At 34.8% G+C, this 27,652-nt stretch overlaps 1 protein-coding gene across 1 annotated transcript in view; it reads left to right on the top strand.

Moving 5' to 3' along the window:
- Positions 1–27,652, top strand: part of LOC119074584 (calcium/calmodulin-dependent protein kinase kinase 1) — a 67,631-nt gene that overhangs the window by 28,995 nt on the left and 10,984 nt on the right. Inside the window, exon 2 of the mRNA XM_037180817.1 lies at positions 17,602–17,668. Coding sequence (XP_037036712.1) covers positions 17,602–17,668 — 67 coding nt within the window. The remainder of the gene's footprint in view (positions 1–17,601; positions 17,669–27,652) is intronic.

Below are 27,652 nucleotides of genomic sequence, written 5' to 3'. Positions count from 1 at the left end.
TTATGGGATCTGGTCGCTTAATATCATTACGTTCAATTATATCTACGACATGATGCTTTGAGCAGTACACATTAAAATTGATTTTCTGTGATAATTCGAGCGAAAAATAAAATATAAAATGGAGAGTTTTTAGATGAAATTCGATACAAAATAATGTCAAAAACCATTATTGTAATTAACAAGCGTATCGCGGCAAAATCTTTGAATCTATTACTTCTTCTGTATATTGGAACATCTGTTACTTCAGAGTTACATTTGATTATATAAGAAAGCACCCATTTAAATGTTATCAAATACCTTTCTCGTTGCTGTCGATAACAAATTACTAGACCAGTCACAAAAGACGCCATGTCATTAGTATCAACTGAGCCAAACACCCGCCGTTAGTTTGATGAAAATGTATCTATTTTGGGCATTTTTAATTATAATCTTGTCCTGAATACTGTGCACTGTGATGAAAAAAGTCGATTTCTGTCGATTCATTTGGTTGCATATAAAGCAATCAACGACCTTTGATCGAGATCGAAATAAATTATTTTTTTCTTAGAAAAACTTGGACCGTTCTAAATTCATCCCTCTGATAGATGGATTCATGGCGCAAAATCGATTTTGACAATATCCTAACCAGGCATGAGCCATAAAATTTAGAATTTAGTCGATATTCGGCTGCACAGAACATTCTAACTTCAATTCTTCTTTTTGCGTAAAAAGAAAAAAATGAAAATTGAAAATTGTCTCTTTTCAGGAAATTTTTTTTCAAGAAATCCAAAATTTTTCAAGAATTTAAATTCTTGTGAAAATTTCGAGAATTTTCAACAAATTTGAGTATTTTCAACAACGAATTTCACGAAAATATAGCCTGAGTGCAGTCTGATTGGAAGCAAAGTTTCTGTACCACTTACTTTTGCATCAGCTTATGCTTTCGAAGTTTTTTATATAAACAGTCAAAGGCAGTGAATTTAGGGAGGTATTTCTCGTAAAATGGGAAGTCGAGGTTTGGAACGTATACCAACTCAACTTTAATTTTGAACTAAAAATTCGGTAAAGTGAAAGAATCTACTAAATGTTCACTCAAACACTCCACTTAAATCAAATACAGTCAGAGGCAGTGAATTGTCAGGATTAATTTGCGTCAACTGTTTTTCAGCTGATCCACACACCAATCAAAACTGTTGATTACCACGTGTGAGCTTGTAGCAGCTTCAAGCGTATAAATAAGTGTAAACAGTTTTGATTGTATGTGTGGATCAACCGAAAAACAGTTGAAGCAAATTAATCCTGACAATTCACTGCCTCTGACTGTATTTGATTTAAGTGGAGTGTTTGAGTGAACATTTAGTAGATTCTTTCACTTTACCGAATTTTTAGTTCAAAATTAAAGTTGAGTTGGTATACGTTCCAAACCTCGACTTCCCATTTTACGAGAAATACCTCCCTATACACCATGCATGCTGTGCCGTGTGTACTTAATTAAAGATAGAAATTGAATCAGCAAACATACTCAATTTGATTTAATTCAACCCAGTAATTGTAAACTTGCTATAATATTGTAATAGAACTTTCAAATTGTGCTGTGATGTTCATCGTCTGAATGTAGCGTATATACATTTCCATTACGTTTTGCAAACACACAACATATTTTCTCGCTAAAATGTTAAAACACCCACCTAGCGCAAAGAGAGAGAGATAATAAAGCATCCAGTTTGCTGAATAATTCATGAATTTTATTGATTTTTTGTGATAATTTTATAGTTCAAAATAATTGTATGGTTTGAAAATACAAATTATATACCTATCTGTCATGCATGGATAACTTTTCTGGTATTTTGAACTCAAAAAACATCCACAACAAAATGAATATTTATGTTCAGGGACTTTGAATATATTTATTCTTGTCATCTTGTTTTTCTACAGCAACAGAGCATATACCACGTTTTCAGGACACACTGTACAATGTACATGTTCATTAACTGAGTGTATATTGTTTGCCTTTCGGGCTTTCGTTTTATGGTGCTTTTGCAATTCAAATTATGAATGCAATAAAAACGACCAGGATTTCTATTTTCGTACTTAAGTTAATGGCATCATAGTCAATTATTCTCGCAGAAAATTGGATCGTTTTGACATTCTGGTTTTTCTCTTTTAGTAGAAGTCACTTAGTTTATTACGCTCGATTACGCTTGTGACTCCTAGCGAAAAAAAGTGCATATTGGAGCAAGCTTCAGAGTTGTAATCAAACGTATACCCGGTACTGTTGCGAGACTATTTTCATCATTATTTTATGTGAAAACTTTTATCATGCGGCGTGACGCAAGTCCACTCCCAATTTTTTTTTTTAAATTTTAAGTACGGCGGAGCATATTTACAGCAATTTTTTGACTTTCCCTCTCTTTGGCTCCAATGGCCATCAAACTAAGATATCTAGGAATACATACGAGTTCAACGAGCTATCACACATTACTGCAGCTTCAAAATTGGCCGAGATATTGAACTTCGAAATATTGATGTTTGTATGAAAATAAGCAAAATCTCGAATTTTCAGATAATGCAAATCGCCTACGTTAGTTAGTTAGTTACTTAGTTAGTTCCTATGAGAAAGTGGATCGAGCAACTTCTAAACGTTTCTATAGATTTTCCTCACCATTTTGGTTATAGGCTCCCCAAAGTCGCCATACAAATGCCATATAAAAGCCAATTTGTATGTGTTGTATATTTTGGTGCATGATATAGATGGTCTAGTGGTGAAACTTCCACTAGGTTGGATTTTGGGATGACAGATGACTTATCTGGAACTTCCTAACTTCCATCGAATTTTTTAATGGATTTGAGTTTCATTCGACATGAGTGAGGTGTTCCAAGGTTGATTACTAAATTTTTGGATGACAGATCCAAGCCTCGGGCACTTCCTAACTTCTGTCGAATTTTTCAATGTAGTTGGGTTATTTTCGACATAAGTGTCATAAGATTGGTTTCTAGATTTTAAGATTCAGACTGATTTCTCTAAAATAAAATTTAATTTCCATAAGGTTTTTTGATGTCGACTTACAAAAGTGTCCTTTTGCAAGTCCTTTATCTTCCTTACAAAATAATTGATATCGCTGAGGGTGACACATAAGAGACCTATTGTTAGGAAAATGGTTAAAAAATGTACAGAAAGAATTTAAACGGAAGAAAATCGAATCATCTACCACTTATGACGCAAATTTCTTTCTGTAAAATTTTCTTTCACAAATTTTTGTGTCATTTTTTTGTTGATGAAACTTTTGCGTACGGCGCACAATGCGTCACCCTCAGCGATATCAGTTATTTTGTAACAAAGATAAAGGACTTGCGTCATATTTACCCTTTATGGGTTTTTTGACTGATTTATCTATTTTCTTCATATCCAGTACTAGAGTGCAACACCAATTTTTTTACAAAAAGGCGAGGTACGGTAGCCCTTCACTAAAAATTTGTGAATATTGTTTGCTAGAGAGGGTATTAGAAACACACTTCTTTTCAGACGGCAAGTCTATCAGTATTTTTACGTTCGGATCTATTACTTCATTTGATCTCAAAGTATCTTCTAGAGATGGATTTCAAATCTTTTACTTCACTTCTTTGCATACTTTTTTTTGCTATTTAGTTCTGCCAGAGATTGAAGTCGTATCGATAAAATATGATGGACATCCGAAAAAGGTTAACTCTTAGATGAGAAATTCTATTGTATGGAACAATGATGTGACAATTTGACACTTGAAATGAAAATGAAAACTACGAAAAATTCGGAATACTTCCGAAATACTCCGAAAAAATACTCTTCTGAATTTTTCAGAGCTTTAAGGAACGCTTTCAGAATTTAAAATTCCCAAAAATTGGACCCGCTTGAGTGACAGTTTTCACATCCCAAAAACCCTTTATTACTCGGTGAAATAACTAACTATTCCATAATACAATTAAATGTGTGCACATTGTCACAAGGATTACACGCATTAACCACAGCCAACAGCAACAAACCGACGACAAAACAATTCTTATTCTTGTGATTGTAAATAGCATTGTAAAATAATCTTAAACCCTTGCATCCGACCAATGCTCTTTGTTCAAAAGTAAACCATAGCTTACAATGATGCATGAAATGGCAAAGATGTCCAACAAGAAAGTTTCTTTGAACTTTTCCATAATTTGGTTGTCGTTGTTCTTGCTGAAAAGTATGATGTCGCAGTAAATGAATTTTTCCCGGCGGATATTTCTATCCCTTTGCATTGATATAATTTCCTTGCTGTAAGTTATATCGTGTCTTGAATTCATCACCATAAGCCGGTTGACTGATTGCGAATATTGGTAAGGGAAATGTTTTTAATTACTTTGCGAATAAATCCGAAAATAGTTGCACAATAAAACACTCCCTTTGACCGACCCGACACGCACGAGTGTGGAAAGAAAATGAAAAGCTAACCGTCGTAATTCTAATACGCGACGCACTATAGTTGGAGCAAAATAAATTTACGATAAATTGATGTGCACAGAGAAAACTAATATGAAGAAGCCATTCGCAGACATCTTCGAGAAGCATCATTATAGTGTGATGTTGAAGGCCTATTTTGGGAATTGCATTCCTAAAAATTCTTTAAAAATTCCTGAAACAGAATTCGGCATTTTTTGAGAATTTTTAGGAATTTAATTCCGAAATTCCAAACTGCGGATATCATCTAAAGTCTAAGCCAGTCACATTCACCTGAGTAAGTAGGATGATTCCGGTACGAGAATAAAGGAAACAACGTAAAAGTTCGGCAAAAAAAAAATGTTTTCCAGAAACTTTGCGAATAGTTCATTAAGCCGAGTCGAAATTGATTGAGAGAAAATATTTATGAAGCTTTGCTTTCATTAACTTCTTCGAAGGTCTTGTCGATCTTCGAAAAAGTTAATGAAATTGTCGATATTGTGTTTTCTAATTTATACGATTGTACGACTAACAATGCTCCCTTTAATTAATCCATTTCCAAATTAGGGGAGTTTAAATTTACACTACCCATCAGTTCCATCATTTATTCGCTATATCATCGTATTGTGTGATAAATGTATTGATGAAAAATGTGTTAAATGGGATAGCTACTTCAGCACTTTATCGAAAGAGATAAAGTTAAATTAAACATATGATGCTAATGGTCAACCATACGTGGCAAATTGCAAAAGTTTTGACAAATTCAAAGACGTAAAGAAAGTTTTGTGTCATTAATGGGAACTGTTGTAACAAAATAAGCTTTCTGTACTTCGGTAAGAAGTATGAATATGTCTTACTTCGAACTAAAACAGCCGTTCTTTTAGTGCACTGGATTGTGGTATGATTAAGAATGAATTCGCGAAAACTTCAATCGGTTCGCACATTAAAGTGAAACTGAAGGCACTTCAGATTTGAATGATAAATAGTTCAAGACTGGCTTTAGTAAATTGTTTGTTGCTTCCTTCCTCTTCAGTCGATTTTAATAGCATTCATCATCAGCCGTCCAAGAAATTCCGAGACTCGTAATTCAATTTTTGATGGATTTTGGTGAATTTTATTTCTGAAAAATTTGGAAAAACTACCGAACTAAAATGCGTTGATTTCGCGAAGTAAATTTTAAATTTAGACTTATCTTCGACTTTTGTATTCAGATCGTAGATGCTATTGGCAGGCCATTTCATCTGCAAGTAGTCTTTGTAAAAGAGAAAATGCTATTGGCAGGCGCCTGCCAATAGCATCTTTAGTAATAATTTGGCTATTGGCAGGCGCCTGCGAATAGTCACTACGTATTTAGATTCTTTGATTCAAAAAATCGCGGTAATTCCTTCAATGCTGAAGTATCTGCAACGTGAAAACAGACATCACATTGTGATGATCACAATACTGGCCTTATTCGAATGTAGCTCTGAAAAAAATCCATTTTCGCATTAAAGCTTTAATCCTTGCCGAAATCGGTTAATACCGACGAACTAATTCCCATCTGTTACACTTGTAGCATATAGTTATTAATACCAATATGTGCCCCAATAAAGTATAATATTCCAGTTTATTAAATACCATCCGGTGAAAGAAACGAACGAACGAACTGAATATAAATAATTCAACAACTTGAGCGCCCGGATTATATATTATGGGTCTGTTGTTTGTAAAACATTATTACGAGAAGGTGCAATTCGTATTGCTCGTAGATAGGTGGCTGTTAGATCAGACAGGATTTTTGTAATGCAAATTGTTCGGCAAAGCCGGAAAAGCTTTTATTTTATAAATATTTTTATCAAATGAAAGTTCGGAGTTGGTTTTGATTTCCGTGGGGATTTGCGAGTAATATTATTCACATAATAGTTATATTGACATTGCTGCTTTGACACAAACTTAGTACTTGTCAAAATAAAAATGTCCAAACAAGGACGCAATCTATACCATAAAGGGTATAATTTCTCCTCTTTTTTGTCGATTTGTTCGATTTGGTATGTGTGATAGCTCATCGAAGAAAGGTAGATATACTATTTCCGGGTACAAATGTCACAGTTCTTATACGTGCTGTTTGCGAAGGGGTATTATTAATCGTTTAGGGTTTCCAAATCTGTAGAAACACACACTTTGGGTGCAAATAGCAATTACAACTGTGACTATTTGCATCCGGATGCAAGTACCATCTACACGGACGGAAGTTTGAAAACCGGCATATTTTTGCATTTTACTTGAGTTTGTCAATTTTGACATGTATTTGAACATGTAAACTAAAGAAAAGTCAGTAGACCACGGAACAGTAAGTGTGTCGGTTTTCAAACAATAATAATAATGACCCAATGACTTCCTTGGGTGCAAATAGTCACTTTGCTCCCCAAACGCCCCACGCACAATGGGTGTTTTGTTTAATAATAGTCTCAATCAAGGTAAGACCAATTTTTAGTCTGCCTCTTTAAGCTAATGACCTAAATTATAAACTTAAACGACAATTAGCAAGTGATTATAACTCTCGTCTTTTTCTTTTTCTTAGGAATAGGAGACACGGTCAATCAATCAATTTCTTGTCACGCGATATTGTCTTCTATTAACTACTTACTCGTATTACAATCAATCGGTCGTGGCGTGCCTCATAGATAATTCAATCGCAATGGCAATATAATTAAGATATTGGGCACTCGACTGAATAAGTCGTGAAATAAAACTGCCTCCCATATAACGATGGCATAGCAATTCCTTTATGTGATCAATAGGAATAATCTAATGTCTGCATCCATTGAAGGATATATCTTTGATCCATTTTAATATAGAAAATTCTCATTTGAAATTTGCGGCGCAATTTAATATCGGCACAGAATGAACAGCTGAGGGGATATTTGTATGCAAACCGGCGGATTTTTTTTTCTTCTTCAAAAGTTAAAATGAAAAAAGTTAAAATGTTTCCATGCTGTAGCCGTATAGACTGAATGCTTTATTAATGGAGTCGATACTTTATGCTTTCATTTTTTCGGAAAAGTTTGTATTTTGAAAGCATAATACTGAAAGCATTTTACAAAAGGAAAATGTGCAGAATTTACATTTTTGCTATTTAAATACACAAAAAATGTCTGTGCTGCGTACCTAAGTGAATAGAGCCTGTTCGCTTGTGCAAATATGAAATATTCATGACAAAAAGTAGTGAAAGCTGCATTTGAGCTTATAAAAAGACTTTCGTGTCAAAGTTTCAGCGACAAGTACGCTATTTAGCATAACACTTTGCACAAACCAGTAAAAGCGTGCATTTTTCATGGCATACAGATGAGTAGGATAAAAGAAAAGGATTTGTAGCCAACGTCGTCGCAGTGCAGATGAAGTTTTCAGCTTTGAACAGCAAGTTCAGTGTTTGTTGTAATGTTTGGATTGTATATGAACCTTCTTCAACTTCTAAAATAAATTGATTTTAAATTTACAAAAATTAGTAGCAAAACTGCAAAGGCCCCATATACATCGAGAGCAGGGCCTATTTTTTCCTGTCACGTTTTATCCGCTTATCTAAAATAAAACAATTCTTACAAATGGGTTTCGGCATTATCGTCACATATACACAATCCGAACGATGTATTGGCAGGCCTGGAATGCCTTCATAATAAGAATTTAGTTTTTCAATTGCACTCATCATTTGGTACCAACTCGGAAAGGGATTATAATTTGCAACATCGTTCTTTCTGCGTTGTTCTAACCGTAAGCTTCTTGCTCATTGTTTTTTATAAGCCGAAGACAGTACAAGCCAGGAATAGTAGGTTACAGTGCATGCTGCGAAAATGATTCATTACATGAGGGAACAATTTTGCGATAAGAGCAACAGCACAAGTGCGTGTTGTTGAACAACAAGCTTCGATAACTGTTAGTTGAGACAAGTGTAGAGTTTACATATCCGAGGTATGTAACTACACTTGTCAAAATACACTACCATTCAAACGTAATTCGATCATTTTGCGTTTTTAGTGGAAATAAAAATTTTCCGAGATGGATGAACACCAGCTGATTGAATTCTTTTACATTTGGCGCTTGTGTTGCGTGGTGAGCTTGTTAGAGAGACGAAATCTCTTCACAAACAATTTAACTCACTACATACATCCGGAAAATGAAGATTACTCGATTGAACGATAAAACTTATATCCTAGGTTTCCGTGAGTAAAATAACTGACGTCCTTGTTTAGAACTTTATATTTCGTATTGCGAAACCCCCACACTTGGAAAAACAAGAGTTCCAAACAATCACGTAATCTACCATTACGTCACGACATGTTAAATATATATATGATTGCATGTCAATCATATCACCACTTTCGATGTAGATTGATCCAATTAAGAAATGCAAAATGCTCCACCAAACATAACAACACGATAATATATGTCTGACTATGTTTGGGCCTGTTTTAAAACAAATAACTGAAAGGCCAAACTTCTCTGACTTCACGTCAATAAAGTCTTTCCTATTTAACATTTATTTCATTGTAAATCAGACCATTCAATTGAATGATTTATTCTTAATAGTTTGATGAAATCCAGCGAATGAAAGAACCATATTTGTTAAAAGGTACAATTAAATGTGTTCGATGTATTAATTCGATCAATAAATTTATGTTCTTTTTGTATCGAACTGACGCGGTCGAGGAAAATTTATATAATATTATGGTAGCTTACTGTCGAAACAACATGTTAAGCTTGTCATTAAATGTTCGAAATTCAAATGAATTTCTATAGAAATGAGTATATTGTAACGTTGTACATGTTTCGTAAGGCACTCACAGCGACGCATATAACTATATTCTGTCTATGGCATGCCATAAGTGTATATAAAGTGCATTGTAAACTTGAGAAAAGCATTTTACCATCAAATTATAATTCTGTGTTTATTTGCGATGCAAAGTGGGTATACGAAACCATTTGTAACATCACTCACTCTCTGTACTCTGCACTTGTAAGTACTTAATACTCACATGCTGTGTGTGTAACCGGCGGCTGTATGTAATATGTCAGGGCCGTAGCTACTAAGGAGCGAAGGTGTGCTGAGCACACCCTGGACCGACTTGAGTTTAAAAAAATAATAATATTAATAGTAGATTACAGCAGAGCCTATGTAAATGAGTAATACATGTGTGCGATGTTTGCGGCGTGTGAGCCGTCGCCCTTTGCGTACCTCCGTTTTGTTCATTTACGAAAAAATGATCATACGTTTACTTGACAGATTGGTTTTCAACAATAGCACACATAATAGGCCTTTTATAACACGTGCTCTTTTGTCAAATAAACGGATGAACCAAACGGACAAGTCTGAATTCAGCTTTAAAAGTAAAATAACGAAAACTGCACATTCTAAGCAGCACATAAATTGCATCAATTTATATGGACGATGGACTATTGCGCGGAGAAATGTAATATTGTGTGCAAGTAAAAATAATAATTTGAAAAAAGAAAGAAAATCAGTTTTATTTGCATACAATATTACATTTTCCTCGCAAAAGTCCATCCTTCATATATACACAAAATGTAACATTTCCCCGCACAAAAGTCCATGCTTCATACGCAAAAAAAACAATTCGCTCCTCCGCGCAAAAGTCCATCGACTTTATACACAAAACGTTCCTCCGCACGCTCCGCACAAAAGTCCATGCTTCAAGCTTCATACATACAAAAAAGTAACATTCTCCGCACAAAAGTCCATGCTTCATACACAAAATGTTGTAAAAGCCCATCGTCCATAAAATGTTACATTTCTCTTGAAATTTCCATCGACCATAATATATACACGGAAGAACACGCAATGGGGGACTGAAGTTTCAATAATTTCGATAGACAACATAATTCTAAGCAGAAAATTATTCTACACTATCGTAAAATTATAAACATTTATATTCTTAATTAATTGTTTTCTGATTTTCAAAGATCAGTCAAACATAAAAAAGACTATACGTCTATATATGCCTCTCTTTTCTTCTCATGCCATTTTTTCTCATTTCTCTCACGAAAAAGGTTTGCTTTTGGGTTGAATTTGGGTCGAAGTTGTAATTGAAATATAAATTAAAAGTATAAAACTTGAAAATTCGGCAATAGTGTAAAACATTTTTTTGTTTACAAAAACATTCTTAATCGAAATACAAAAAATGTCAAAAGTTCAACGTCCCATTATTGTGCGTTGTGTTCTTCCGTGTATATATTATGGTCGATGGAAATTTATGGTCGATGGGCTTTTGCAACATTTTGTGTATGAAGCATGGACTTTTGTGCGGAGGAACGAATTGTTTTTTGTGTGTATGAAGCATGGACTTTTGCGCGGAGAATGTTCCTTTTTTGTGTGTATGAAGCATGGACTTTTGCGCGGAGGATACAATTGTGTGTGAGAAAAGTCTATATAAGCCGGTTGCAATATGTATCTGTTATCTGTACTGTAGTTACTCGTTGACTACAGCCCAATCAACTGCTAAAAAAAATTGTTTTCCGTAAATTCAAAGAGTATAACAATGGAGTCACACGAAAGTTGTGACCACAACGTATTTAAAAGACATTGCGAGTCTTGCCGGACCAAAAAATACCTTGACCAAGCCTTTAAGTATTCGAAGGCATAAGAACCAAAGTCGATCTGCACACCGTATGCACATCCGGGAAGACCCACGTTAGATCCTATGAAATCTTACGGCGATACAACCGTGAGATGCCTGATCAATTTGATTGTAATTGCAAAGGAAACTTGATGACCAAACGCAGACGGCAAACATTGAATTTTGATCGTGTAGTTTGCTTCCATTGCACGTCAAGAGTCAAGAGTTGCACGGTTTGCAGAAGAAAGAAGAAAATTGAAGCCGTTTTTAAAAGATCGAAGTATGTGGTGGAAGCATGGATTACATCGTCCAAAAAAAGAGAGTCGATCTTACATACCGTCTGTCAGTCGATGATTTTATAAACCTTTAATTGAAATCCAGAAACGAAAGATCCAAACCTATTAATAAGTCATGATGTTTGTGTTAGACCCATAATGTTAGACGAATAACTTAACAGGAGGGTATACCATGAATTTGTAAATGTTTTTTTTTCCTCGGAGCTGAGCACACCCTGAAAATCGAGTCTAGCTACGGCCCTGTAATATGTTAAGAGTTTGCATAAGTTACATATGCTGGCTCTAACAGAACCTAACACAAAATTAATGTTTCATTCGGATTAACGATTTTAATTGCTTTTGATTTGTTTTTAAATAAATTTAACCAATGCGGCCTGGCGGTCTTATGAATGAAATAGAAAATAGAAAAAAAAAAACAATTTCATAGCAACAACACACAACCTGTTGCAATCTTTTTTGCGCGATAGGTCATTATTGACATGCTATTAACGGCATGTACCATGGACAAGTTAATCGATTTTAATTGTAAACTGTCAAATGGAATTGGCAATTATGGGTGCTGATATGGTGAAACTTATGCATAAATTAATTGGAAGTCAACTGGAAATGCAATTATAATCTGATATGTGAACGGATGAAGTGAGATGAAAAAGGTGTAAAAAAAAACTTATTTTCTCGCCAATAAATGAACTCAATTGATGATCATAATTAAGTTATGGGGTGCAGAGTGTCACGTTTGCTAATTGAAAAGGGAATGGATACGATGCAAGCGTTCTCATGGTTTCTTAGAACCACTGTCACTGCTCTCTTCTTCAATACGAAGCCGAATTTCTGAGCCATCCTTTGACAAACCACCAAAACAATCGATTGCGAAGGCAACAAAATGCTACATTTTGCATAAAGTCCGATCAACATCTCTCTTGCTTGCTCTCTGTTTGCGGAATACCAAGTTTGAGTAGCTGATCTACATGGACACTGACCTCCTACCACCTTATTTTGATTATCGTCACGGGAAATGTCCATTGCTTTTCGTGCATTTTAGGCCGTGATAATGACAAGCAATTCTTAGAGATTTCCGGTCAAGAAGAGAGCCAAGGTTGAGAGAACGAATATCACGTAACCAATCTTCGGATGTTATTTTAGATGCTACGATTGAGCGAGCCCTGTCGATTTAATCGATTCTTTCCAACAATTTGAGCAGTTCCAGCAGTTTGTAGTAAATGTTTTGTCGCATCAATACTCTCTCTAGCATACCAACATCGTTTTGACGCTGTCAAAATATCATCTTATTTCTTTGTATTTAGAATCATGCACTGTTGCATTTTGCATTTTGACCACCTTAATAAATATGTAGTTAGGTTGCTCGAGGGGGTATTGGTCAAATGAAGTAAAAATGTAATGGAAGAAAGTTTATCTCCCAGAAATTAAATTTAGGGTAAGAAAACTTGGTTTGTTCTACGGAAAATAATTAACCAAATGAATGTTGTACAGTGTGCAATTCATTACAATATTTCGTTAGTCCCTAACGTTAAAATTACTGATTTCAAAACCAGATACGCCAATATAATAACAAGAGAATTACTCTATCGATTTTGCCAAAATTATCACACAATTTCTCGGTTCTCCTTTCATTCTCGTTATTCAAATCGGATTCCTCTTAATTGTAATTCAAACCTATAGCCCATTTCACCGAAGGGAGGATTTTTTTTTTGTTTTCTCTTGAGGCATAAATATGTGTACCTTTCAATGGTAATGATTTGGCTATCTCATAAGAAACACTGGATTGTTCTCAACACTCTTTGCAAACAAAAAATCTGGCAAATCTTGGGACTTGAGATATTAAGCTTTCTTGTTCATTCTTCATTCATAAAAAGGAAATCATGATAAAAAACGATATTTGAAGATTGAAAGCACGGCCGTAGCTTCCTTTAGGGAATTTCTTTTATTAAAACGATGCCAACCGTTCCGTTCGTATATTTTACGGTAGGTCATTTAAAATATCTAACAATCCTTAATTGGCAAATCAATTACAGAAATTCATTTTAAGTCAAGCATCCTCGTTGCTGGTAGATGATAATTAAGATAAATATGTTAATTTGAGTCTGAGTACGGGAATAGAATAACAAGAATCGACAATTTCAATTCAATTTGATGCTATTTTACATGAGATAACGATGTCACCATACAGAAAATGGAAAGTCAACGTTGATAATAAACCATGTAATAAACCGTATGCGCATAATTTCAGTAAGGACACAAGTTGGGAGCGTTGGGAACTAGATTTTAGGTAAAACTTTTAAATGTAATCGATACACAGTCAATAAAATGATTGATTCACAGTGTATGATATTTTGGCGCTAAATTTGAATTCACTATCTAAATACATAATTGGCTGGGAACATCGATGGCTTTTAAAACTCTACAAAATCTAAAATATGTTTCGATCTAAACAAAACCACTGTAAGCCACTGTCGCAGAAGAGACCAAATTTTGTACGATATCGTATTCGAAATTACTAAATATTCACATGACAACAAAATATTATTTAATTAAAAATCACTTCTCCCGTCACCCGCTGCTACTGTAATAATATCAAATTGACCACGAAATATTTTACTACCTTCATTAATGACCAACTATGGATTGCTAAAATGTTTACATTACTCAAAACTACTTGTGTAAAACATACAAGAACCGACCAGCAAAACAATATTTCATTGAATCCGACTTTCGTAAGGTTCGCATTAAATATGCAATCTTGATAATGTTCGGTTTTGTGAATTAATTACGGAAAAATCCATAATGAAAATCCGTAATCAACAGTCTTGTTTCAGCAATTCACTTCCATTAAACGGAAGGGTGGAAGGGAATGTGTGTGTACACGTCCTTTCATTAAAAAAAATGATAATTTTTATGAGTAACAATGATTTCTGTAATTCATCGTAATCAGTTTCAATTATAACGTGTTTCTGTTAGTTAAATATTTTGTTATGATTACCATAAAACATACAGTCTCATATTTCTGATGGTTGATGAGTGGCATGAAATGGGAAGGTAAAAATAGTATTTTTCAACATACCTGATGTACACGTACACTAACACCGAGGGCGAAGAAAGAGATAAGCAAAACTAGGGTTTTTTTGAATTACATGGAGACAATAGGGAACGTCCGATTGATCGAACAGAAACAGAATGTCCAACACAAACGATTTTTCTTTGAAACAATGTAGCATTACCCAAGAAAAATCGTTTGCGTTGGACATTCTGTTTTTGTTCGATCAATCGGACGTTCCCTAATGCATTTCATATAGGCCGATGCTATTCGGCACCGGTGTCAAATAGCATGCACTGTGTTGTGTGGCTATTTGACACCGGATGCGAATAGCCAATCAACACAGTGCATGCTATTTGACACCGGTGTCGAATAGCCAGACAACACAGTGCGTGCTATTTGCATCCGGTGTCGATTAGCCACACAACACAGTAGATGCTAATTGACACTAGTGTCGATTAGCCAGACAACACAGCTGATGCTATTCGACACCCACCTTTGGGAGCCAGAAATAAATTTCGCGCGCGCGAAATTTATTTCTGGCTCCCAAAGGTGGGTGTCGAATAGCATCAGCTGTGTTGTCTGGCTAATCTAGACTATATATTTTGTTTTCTAAAAAAATCACAGGTTAACTAGAAACGAAAACTTTATTTGTTTAATAAGTGCTTTTCCCTAGCTGTAGATAAAGTATTTGAGTTTTTTTAACACTTCGCAAAGTTCATCAAACCACCATTTTTGATTTCTCTCACTTTTTCAGATGCATATCTTCGCATTGCATTTTTGAAATTGTGATAAAAAGATATCTAAATCACATTGGCGTCAAATTTTAACATTTCTAGCGTAACTTTATAGGAGAGACCTAATCATTAAGAACAGATACAGTATAGCTTCTAATTTTAACAGACTTTACTCATTAAATTATTTTTAATATAAGATCAGAAACACAAGCATATGGGATCCTAGTTTTAGACCACATACTTTTAAGGAATAAAAATTTAAACCTGACAAGAATTTATGTGATTTTGGGTCATGAACGATCAAGAAGGCTGCATTATAATACACATTGCAATGTGATGTAACGCGTTGAATGAAATCGAGTAGTCAATGCTTAGTATATACGCTTCAACAATACGTTCGGTATAATTGTGTGACTCTATACAAGGCTGTATACTTTGGGGAGGTCACGCAGACCGCCATTTTATTAGATATGCGGGAACACACCTTTTCCATACAAACAAATTCACCAAAATTAAATTTGTATGGCGTAGTGAATTTTTTGTATAAAACGTGGTGTGTAACCCGCGTATCTGCATCTGCGTGACCTCCCCAAAGTATACAGCCTTGACTCTATAGCCGTTTATAAAAATTTAGCCTTCGTTGAAGGTAATAGATTCTTTAGCGTGCGAAAAAAAGTTGGTATCGCACTGCGTGCGAAAAAAAAGTTCATATTGCACTGTGTCCGGGAATACAGTGAAATAAGTACCTTCAAAACGACATTAAATGGATGCATGGAAAGGTGATGATTATGGACCGGAATTGCGAAAAAAATTTTAAATTCTTAGAATTCGTTATTTTGTTGGAACTGTAAGACTGATATGCATGGAAAATAATAAATGTTGGGAATTACGGGTTGAGCCTGGCATTGAAGATGTTTTGGTATGTTTCATTATTTCACTGATGATTTGGATCTGGTTGTGAATTTATAATTTCGGAAATCGTAAACCGTATTGGAATGAAATTAAATTTGAAAAGAAAAATTTGGTTCACGGGTGGGGACCGAACCCACAACCTTCAACTTGCCGGGCTGATGCTCTATCCATTGGGCCACCGTGGACATCTTCTTTTCAACTCTAATTTTGAACCGTTCTTTCAAATGCTACGTCACAGCTCATATCGTGTGTTGCACACAAGCTGATCAATTGTCGAACTTTTCTACAACACACACATACTCAACATGTAACGCTGTCGCTTTCCGTACATACGAACATTTACTGTCTCCCGGCAAGTTGAAGGTTGTGGGTTCGGTCCCCACCCGTGAACCAAATTTTTCTTTTCAAATTTAATTTCATTCCAATACGGTTTACGATTTCTGATAATTATTGTACCAGTTCTAGTTACTTTAACTAACCATTAGTCAAAATTATAATTTCGCTATATTTCGATCCAGGTTTAGAACAATCATCAGACGGGGAACCAATATGATTTCGCTATTTCTTGAGTGCAAAATTGTTTTATTCTTTGATTTTTAATTTTCAGTTTTCTCTATACACTGAGAATATTTTTTACAATTGTCGGAAACTCCAATTAGAAATTCAGAATGTAATTATTTGAAAAGAGAACAACAACAACGGATCTCCAACGTTCAGAGCACCAACAATTTTTAGCTAATATGTCAATTTATCATCGTTACTAATATCGACCCCTCTTGACCTTCTTACACGAAATACCAACATTGCGGAAACCACAACCTATTGACATCAATATTTGAATTTCACATTTAATAGTAATTTTAACCATTGCGTATATTTAAAACCAAACAAATGAGTGCGTCTGGTGTCAATTAGCATGTACTGTGTTGTTGGGCTATTCGACACCGGTGTCAAATAGCATACACTGTGTTGTGTGGCTATTCGACACCGGTGTCAAATAGCATGCCCTGTGTTGTATGGCTATTCGACACCGGTGTCAAATAGCATGCACTGTGTTGTGTGGCTATTCGACACTGGTGTCGAATAGTCACTCCGTTTCATATATCAAAATCTTTCATTATCCACGTACAATTTACGTAGAAAACTTACAGTGGACCGCAAGTACATCGCTTATGTGGACACTTTGTACAGTGTACAGTGTTTACATCCATCAGTATACATTGTACACCTTTAAAATCTGCATTGGTGCTTTTGATTACTAAGCAAAGTCTCTTTAAAACATTGAAAACTAAAAAATTCTCTAAATCCTATTATCTTGAAATATGTTGGCAGACAACAATCAGTGTTTTTTACTATAAAGCCTATCATAATTCCAATTAACTTCACAGACAGCACTCCTGCCTTTAATGCAAAACTCCATTCCTTTTTCTTTGTTTCCTTTACCTACGCTTTTACATTAGATTTTCCTTCCGACTATCCGTCGTTCTATACCCACTCCAACATTTTGTTCGTTGCAATATTATTGAAGCCATAAAAAAACATGACGATTAACATCATATCTCTTCTTTTGCAGCTACTGCCTGGAACGATGGTGCTGGATGTAGAAATAAGTGCACAACGCGAATTCCTGATATGCCAAGGTATGTTATAAATTGTGAAGCAAGCAAATTCATACTCATTTGATTGGATTAATTTAATAGCTGTTCTCATTTTCGTTTTGAACAGTAAGGAATTATTGGAATTATTATTGATTTTGTGTGAACGGCGTAATGAATTCGGGTCGAGTGTGGGACAGTGGGACACGCTTTTTTTCTGTATAAACTTATCGTTTAAAAGGAACACGTTGAATTTATTTAAATATGGGAGGAACGGGATAAGCGTGATGATTATTCACATAGTGTCTTCTGTACTGTGCTTTAATCTGTGGCATGTAGCTATTTGTTGCAGGAACAAAAATGGAAAAATTCGGACACCAATCGTTTCATTTTACCAAAAAAAAGTGGAAATCAGAATAGTCAGAGCATAAATGTTTCGTCCAAATCTAGAGCTAGAAGAGTAAAACCGACCTGGATGCCTGATGTTCCTTTCTAATTTATCTTATAATTCCTATATCGTCGACTTTTTATAATTCGCCCTTGTTCTACGAGGTCCTTGATTCTAAATTTTTATTTCGACGATTGATAGCGCAACCCTTTTCTTCGGGTTGAGTTATAACTTTACTAGCTCTTAATAACCAGCCACTATAAGGAATTTAAACTTTTCAATGTTTTTGAGGTTCCAACTATTCAAAATGACAGGTGTCATTAGTTTGTTTATTGGTTTTCCAAGGACAGCCGAGTAGTGCACTCAGAAAGTTGTCGAACATGTGAACAATAGATCAAAAAAAAAACCACAAAACATAGAACAATAGAAGAGCTTATATTGTTCTATTGTTTGTGATTCTATTGTTCACATATTCAACAATTTTCTGAGTAATAATGTGGTATTGTAAAAGGCGTACAAGAATTCTATTTCATTCACCGACATTAGCTTTTTTCGCTCAGTTAATCCTGTCAAAGTTAACTGTGATACAACTGTGATTCAAAGTTCTGAACAAAACAGGTTTAGACACCTCACGAAGGCGGGTGACATCAAATTTGTTTAACGCACTCTATTACATATTGGAAATTTTAAGGCCACCGCCTTCGTGATCAACTCGAAAGTGTCTGAACCTGTTCTTTCAGAACCTTGGCGTTCTTCACAACCGATTTTGATCAAGGATGATTAACTTGTCAGTGATGAAAATTGTCGTTAAAAATGTCATTTAGTTTTTCATTTATCAAAACTAAGTTTTCGATGTAAAATTGTCGAATATCGGAAAACTAAAATTCCTTATAGTGGCTGGTCTTTAAGAGACATTAACTGTAATAGCTAGAAAAGAATTAGACACATTTCTTGAACGGCAAAAAACGTGAAAATACGTTGGATCAATCATAGCTCAAAATCGAATGTCTTTTCCTTACCATTGAGCTTTACTCATTGCCCTGCCAGTAACAAATCATACTTTTTTAGTACTTTCTACAGACTATTTCTATCATATGATATACCACCCCCATTGTACATACACTTTATACCAGCGAAACCTACCACCCGCCGTCGGCATACGTTTTTTTGTGTTGACCCATCAACACAACAACGCAGCCTTCTGCTATTCCTTGCGCTGATGATCCTCAAAGTGGTAATAAAATTATCGTTTGATAACTGACAGAAATATAACGAATAAATAAACTTTTCATCCACTTTATTTGTACACGGAATTCAAAGGAAGAAGAAGAAGAAGAAAAAAAAGGAAAGGAAAAACCACAAAGTTTTTACAGTTTCCATAAACACATTGATTCAATGAATGCGAAAAACTCTGAAAACTTTATCTAAATATGAAACCATAAAAACGTTATTTTTTTTTCTCGAGTTGTATAAACTGGATTGTGAATGAGATATGGTTTGAAAGGATTTTCGCGACGCTATGGTTACATTTGTAAAAAATAAATGAAACTTTCATCAGCATATCAAATAAACAAGAAAAAAAATCTCTGTGACGGAATGAGTAATCTCGAGTAATGGATACTTCTATGAATATTTTCCTGCAGTTTTAAATCCGAAAGCATTTTGATCCGTATCTGGTTACCTGTACCTATCCTGCTCTATCCAATTCAATTGTATCTCGAATTAGTGTTGGATTTTTGTAAGACTTTTCTTGGAAAATAAAACGTCTGTCGGTTCAGTTATCTACTACATTGACTGCGTCAATGTTACCGATTCACTTCTTGCCTATAGAAATACCATATTTTCCCAAACCAAAAATTTTATATTTGTATTCAACAAGGAAAAAATATCCTTAAATACATAAACGCATGAAATAACACACTTCTTTTTGTGGTTTCGGTCGGATATTTCTTGTTTGATTCTCTCCATCTCTGTCTCTTTTTCTCCACATAATATTCATACGTTTTAACATTTCAACCGGCTAAAATCTTTTATTCAGAAGGAAAATTTATTTGCCCATGTCATTCCGAATCCGTTCATAATAAATTTTCAGTTTTTGATGGTAAAAACTACATCAACATATTTTCAAGCACACAATTATTGAGGGACACGAACCAGTAAGCGATAAGAAGGATATTTAAATGAGAATGCATTTTGGAGTGGGTTTTTTGCGTAATTTATGGTTATAGTGGAAATGGAGGTAGTAGTAACGCCAAAAAGTTTCCACTTAAATTCACTGGAAACTCTAGTAAAAATCCCTTTTTTTTAAAGCTGAAAGTTTGCATAAAAATTATTTCCACAAAAGCGTTGATCAGCAGTGGATACACATAGACCAAAAAGAACCTAGGAAAAATTTTCATTAAAAAAATTGGACGATTGAGCCTAAAACATTACGGCTCATGATGTGCTTGAGGTTCCACAAAAATATTTGATTTTCATCCGTACCATGGTGGCACCCAGACTGTGAGAAGATAGGAAAGGATTGGAGAACTGATCAGAGGCGCCGACTTCTTTTTTCGTATAGTGTTGCCCAAAAAAAGTCGCTTTTTTGTATGATCGAAAATTGATGTTTTATTAATTGATGCTTTTGTGAAATTTAATTATCGATAAACAGCCGTGTCCTGGGCACTTTTGAACATTGGGCGAAATTTCTTTATGAGAACCATAAGCTTTGAAAAGAATAAAAGATAATTGCGAGCGTAGCGAGCGATTTTTTTCTTAATTGTGCTGCCAGTGTAAATTCGGATGAAGATAAAGTTCGTTTCAATACGGTCCCTCAAAAACTTTGCTAACGCTCTTGTTTCATAAACATTCACACTTGAATACATATACTCACACACACATTCAAATTTGTCATGTAATGACTCACTTACTTTCCTAATGTTGTAACATACTCTTACAAAACTAGAACAGCGATAAAAAGATGTTAGTCGAGGTATCGTGTGGAACCGAAGGATTTCTTTTAAATTATGTAGAATTCCGAGAAAGTAGTGAAGCTAACGTTGGAATTGTTCTTAAAGTGAAATGCCACGCAGCGAGAATTTTTGACTTACATGCTCGTTTTCTTCTACAGTTTAAATCATTTTTGATGTAAAAATGATATTTATTGTGTCGTCGAGTCATAGTGTTGCTTAGCCTCGACTAATTTGGTCATAGTGTTGCCCGAGCCTCGCGGCAAGACCGTAGTCGGCGCCTCTGGAACTGATTGAGGTTCAAATCGGTAGGAGATGGAATGCTAACGGTAATAATACTAAAATTCACTCCCACTGGTGCAAGGGAAACTGGTGGTCCTAGTTCAAAAATTTAGATTTTCGGAACGTCATACAAGAACCGATTCTCTGCCATTAACACAAAAATGTTTGATTTTCATCCGTACCATGATGGCACCCAGACTGTGAGAAGATAGGAAAGGGTTGGAGAACTGATTGAGGCTGTAATCGGTAGGAGATGGAATGCTAATGGTAATGATATTAAAAGTCACTCCCACTGGTGCAAGGGAAACTGGTGGTCCTAGTTCAAAAATTTAGATTTTCGGAACGTCATACAAGAACCGATTCTCTGCCATTAACACAAAAAAAAAATTGAAACAGTCTCCGTAGAACTCTGCAGTCTGGGTCACCGGTCACACCCATATTGCTTTATGACATTCAAAGTGATTATTATTCCTTTGCGGCGAGTTTCAGCTTTCCAATGACACCATGCCGATCTTTTGAACGCATAGGTGTCCCTCAAGGTTTTAATTAATTTTAAAATTGTTTACTCACAGCACCCCACGGAAATGATTTACAACCTAATTACATTTGCGATAGTTTTCTATTCCCCAGGACTTTACTCGAGTAAAATATATGTCCAAACAATACCTGCATGGACTAGGGTTACTATAGTCATAGTTTTCGTAACGACCTACAAACTACGTCATCAGAACAAAAACGTCGAAACAAGGATGTAATCGACTGTATACCATACAAAATATGTAAAACATTTAACCTGAAAAGCGTGGCTCCATCTAATTTCAACCCAAAATGTATGCACGAAAATAACCATCGTGTGTATTACCGAATTTAACCCATCTCTGAATTCGTAAATTCCATTATGGTTCATCCATCAACAACAAAAGGCCGATATGTTTCTGTATAAATTAGCACTGAATTGGTTTCACCTGAATTAATCCCTGACCCAATGTAAATTTTCGCATTGAAAATGATGAATGATAATGAAAACACTTTCAGACAATATTTTACATTGAGAATCTCTAAATTGATCTGAACAATGCAGCAATAACTCATTCACAAGCGACCTAAACATCGGCCTGAGGAAAATTGGAAAGCTTTTTGTTCGAACACCTACACTAACCCACACAACACAAATAAAATAGACAACAGATGGTGAGAGTCGTTGGAAAAATTCCCGAGGCGGTTAGTCGAAATTCTGTTGTTGAATGAAATGTTGGTCTAGGCTGATGCGATGACAAAAACGTAAATAGTGTTGGCAGTGGGGTAAAATTGTGAAAATTTTCAATGGCAGCACTAGTAGCGACATATTTCTGACGGCTGTTACCTCTGAAAGACAATGAACGTTTCTAAAGCTTCTGTCTCAGTTCTGTTTCTATGGTTTTGAATTCAAAGAAAAACATTCATTTATTGATAATTTCCCATTGGTATCTTCCTGTGCTCCCGATGCATATTAGTTTTCGAATAAACCGAAAACATACTGGAACTATCACACTGTATAGACAGACGATCGAATATTTTCAATTTATATTCATGGAAGCGAAGACAGAACAAAACACTTCAATGGTGTGTTTATGTGGGACGACGTGGGAGTGGATTTATTTCCATTTCCAAAGAAAAGCCATGGAATGATTTTTATGGAACTTTAAATTGATAGTTAGAGATATTTTCGATTCAAAGTGTGCTGCTGTGTGATTTGTTTTCTAAGAATATTCAGCGTTAAAAATTGCGAACAAAAGATTATTGAATTCGAATTCAACAGCAATCAACTTTATAAAATAGATTGAATTTTTCACTGCCACAAGCATACGAGCGTACTAAAAACAAGTCTAAGGAAACTACTTGAATAGTCCATTTTCAATACCGAAGGGATTCCATAGAAAATTAGCAAATGAACTTCTGCTCTTATTTATCGTTCTATTTTCTACATTTTTTTTACATCATTTTCATCGCATTCAACTCTTTGTAAATGTAGAAGGGACAGGCTCTTAAGAGCTTAAGTTTATTATTGATTAAATGGTTTCCAATTTTCTTCAATTACTTAATTGCATTTCTTAAGAAAAAAAAGCGTCATGGTCGAATGAACGTTCGTTTTTCAGCTTTGGAAATGGAAATATCGAATGATTGTAAATGCAAAACAACTAAAATGTTCTGCATGAATGAAATCGTTGCTCTTAATAATAAAGAGTATTAATAGTAGATTCTAGCGGAGCCGAGACAACAAGGGCTGCAATTACACAAAGTAAAATACAAAGTCCCAAACAGTTTTCTAAGTCATTTTCCTTTCTATGTCCCGGGGAAATGAGTAATGAAGTAATGACTAGTTTCCCGAGGGTGCACAGATAAAAATATGGACCTAGATCCAAATCTTTTTTAAGATTAACAGTACGCGACGGAATCTCTTTTAGAATTAAAATTTAATCACTTCAGGAATTACTTGAACTTAGCCCCAAATGAGTAATCCCTAGAGGAATTTAATTTTAATCTTTTAGGCCCTGAATTTTGACGATTGTTTACTTTGCGCTGAAATGAAAATCTCATTTTAATCCGATCAAAATGTTATTGTGGTGCATTAAAAAAATAGCATTCCAACCCATTTTACTTCAAAATGTCTTCTGTGGTTTTTTTTAACCATTTTTTTACAATGTATTTAACAATTTAAATTCAAAAATGTTTATTTCCCCAAAGTAATATGGATTAGTTTACTGCTAAAATTGGGTTTCTTTCCCATTTCAATCATGAATTTCTCCACATATTTGTGTTGACTACATTGATTTAATGATTTCTTCAAACTGGTATGATCTGTACAAACCTACCTTAAATGTTCACCACAGAATAAAGCAGCGGTAGTCCCATTGAAACATTTAATACCAAAATGCCCGTTTCAATTAAATTTTCTCACATAACCGTACCTTGTTCAAAACAAATTAACACAAAAGTGTGATTTCAAAGCAATGAAATTATAGACGGAAAATTCTTAGCAACGTTCAATCCCCAATATTATTCGTTTAGTCCTACTTTTAATCCCTGATGGAATTACAATTTTTCAATTTTTAAAGATTAAAAATCTAATCCAGAAAGAATTACTTTTTACTCGGACCTAAAAATTGTAATCCCATATTTTTATCTGCGTGCATTGAGTAAAATAGAAATACAACTGAAGATTATACGTTTAACATGCTACATGAGTCGAAAACCGTGTTTTCATGTTTCAAGCACTTCTTTCGACACTCTCAGCACGTAAAATACATTACGAAACTCGGGTTAAAAATGAAAAGTCTTGTTTTCGTGTGTTTATTGACCTCGGCTTCGCCTCGGTTCAACAAAATTCACACAAAAACTCTACTTTTCACATTTTTATCCCTAGTTATGTAAAATACTATTTTCATCAAAAAATTTGATTGAAAAGTAAAAATTCGTATTTTTTCGGCCGCTTTCGAATGAGCAAAAATGGTTGCGAAGAAATCCTGAAATTGGTGATCTCTTTGTTTTTGTGGCTTAATCTTATTATTTTTTTTAGACATGGCATATATCCTACCAAAATGTTTACTTTACATCACTTACTCCAAAATATATTATTTTCTGGCCTGACATGAAATTTCACGCAATAGTACATTGAATGACAAGGGGCGAAAGTAAAAAAATTCAACCGTGTGCGAGAGTTGGAGCCCGCGCCGAAGGCAAAAAAAATGCGGGGGTCCAGGGGGCGGCAGCCCCCTGGTATATGAAAAATTTAATAATTTAGCCATCACAACAATAACACACACAAAAATTAAGATATAACTAACAAATCATTCAGTAACAAAAAGAATCAACTTTGTATGCTAATTTCAATAAGAACACTGGCGCACAGTGTTTTACAATTTTGATCAAAGTATTCTGCATAATATGAGCGGATTTTGTTGACAACTCGACTCATTTCTCTCATTTTCTGTGACGTCAGTCACTTTCGCTGTTCGTTCAGTTGCGTTCGCTCTTCGTTAAGTACTTTCTCCCCGTGGGATGCATTTTTTTACTTTCGCCCCTCATATGCGGGGCGAAAGTATCATTTTTCAATGTTGGTATCAAAAAAAAAGATATGAAAATTGTCAGGTGAAATCACTATAAAAAACAAGAGAATCTGCACCGAATTGAATATTTCGATGCAACGAAAGTTTCGCTTTTTCGTCACTGAGTCGGGAAAAGAAAATCTCGCAACACCGTTTATCGATTTCAAACGTTAATTGCATGACTCGATGGAATACTATCGAAAGGTGAATTTAATTACTGCAGGCAATTTATGAACTATGAATAATTTACATAGTTTTACATCAGGTAGGTATCATCAATAATAATAACAGAAAAAACCAATTTGAGCGAGGATGCATATTATAGGTCAATGTAATTATAAAATCCATAAATTGCGTAGTTCGAATTTGCATTTGATTAAAATGTTTCAGTACATTCTTCGGAGCTGCGTGACGCAATCGGTGTGTATGCAACATAGTTGTTTAAATGTTGCAAATTGACGAGTGTAAGTCATTTATTTTGTATCAGATTATTGCAAACAGTCGCAACAAAAATAAAAATGATTGCGAAAGGCAAACATTGCTCCAAGCTTCACATACCACGAACATTTTAATTGGTCTTTGTAGAATTGTAGAAGTTGTGAAGCTATGCCAAAGACTATCGCTTTACTCTTGTTTTATTGATGTGGACAGAGCAGAGACCGTGTCAAATATGGTTTATGAATTTCTTCGAAATGCGGTCAGGTCAGAGAAATATATAATGTCCCACAACTCATAGCTGTGATGGCAATAAAATATAGTTTGATAAACAGCGGTAAACCCTTACGGTTCTTATGATTTATTATACTTAAATAAACATGTCAAAACGCTTCTACTTCCTGCAGTGCGGTTAACATTTTTCTTTCTTCTTTTATTTCACATCACAAGAAAATTGAAAATTATAAAATCCTATAAGATGTTAAAAGCGCTCAAGGCGAACAATAAGAGAACGTTCGCTGGAAAATTCAGAGATGTATACTTTGTGTATTACGTTTGTTTCACGTCATATTAAAATGATGGAATACGAAAAAATATAAAATTCGAAACTCGACAACATTGTATTTAATAATGTAGAAGTTAATGTCGCAAACGAAATATATTACCAACAGCACTGTTGTTCAACGTATTATATGAACAACTGGATCGGGCTATATAATCGGTTGTGTAGACACCCTCTCGCATTCAAAAGCGACCACATTCACTTTATATATTTATCCGGAAAAGGATTTGAAATTAGGTGTTATCTCCGCACAACACCGTCTATATTCATAAAGTATCTCTCTTTCGCCCTCGCTGCCAGTGAATCTTAATTAAAATCTTTTATCACAAATTGATGTAAATTCCAAGACTTAAATTAAAAACGTATTTCGTAGGCGACATGGTATAAAGGAGTATATATACATAAAGGACGTAAGCAGACATTACAGTGTAACCGAATAAATGTTGGTTGAAATACTTAATACACATAATCTCATTTCGTATAACATAACTTTGAATGAAAATGTCAAAAGGTGTTGAACTAATCTAATTGAATTGAAGTGAATATACTCACAGCTCAAGTATGTTATATATCAGGGCTGATTATTCGAACTTTTAATTCTCAAAAACTCAAAAAATCCTAGAAATTCTTAAGAATTCCTAAATTTGAGAATTTTAAGAATTTTTAAGAGTGAATTCGCCAAAACTTTTTTTTTGTTGGGCTGTCATGGCTCGTAGAGAATGTTTCTCTGAAGTGGTCGCGAAAATCGTTTTTTATCAATTGCTCCAACATGCGAGGTGTGAATAATTCAAATTGTGCACGTTTATGAAGGTCAATGATCTGAATATTATTGACCAACAAACGCCATTGTTCGGCCCACCCAGCCGCCGCAACAAGTGAAAAACCTCGAAAAAACCGACATTTTTGAAGGGTTATGGGCGGCAGGGAAAGTTAGTAGCAGGAAGCTCTAACCCGGAGTTTTTTTTAGCTTACTTCAAGCTCTATCCATTGACACCACACTCGACCATACCCATAGAAGCTGTTCGAAGTTTTGGCGAATTGACTCTTAAGAATTGAATTCCCAAAATCCTAAAAAAATTTAATACTCCTAAAAATGCTTTAAAAAAATTCGAATATAGGCCATTACAAGGCCAAAGGATATCGTATAATGATTTTTGCACTTTTTTATTGAAAATGGCTTATAGGGATGTTTGAGAGAAAAGCTAATTTTCCCATTTCCACTCGGACTTTTTTTGTGCTTTTTTTCTTCTTTACCTTGCTGGCATAATTTTTCGAAAATAAGCTCATAAAAGGTTTTCCTCTAATTCACTTTAAATTATTCCACAT

The sequence above is a fragment of the Bradysia coprophila genome, unplaced genomic scaffold (genome assembly GCF_014529535.1).
Source record: "Bradysia coprophila strain Holo2 unplaced genomic scaffold, BU_Bcop_v1 contig_151, whole genome shotgun sequence".
NCBI classification, from domain to species: domain Eukaryota; kingdom Metazoa; phylum Arthropoda; class Insecta; order Diptera; family Sciaridae; genus Bradysia; species Bradysia coprophila.
The sequence above is the reverse complement of the archived record's forward strand: the minus strand, read 5'-3'. Positions and strand labels throughout refer to the sequence as shown.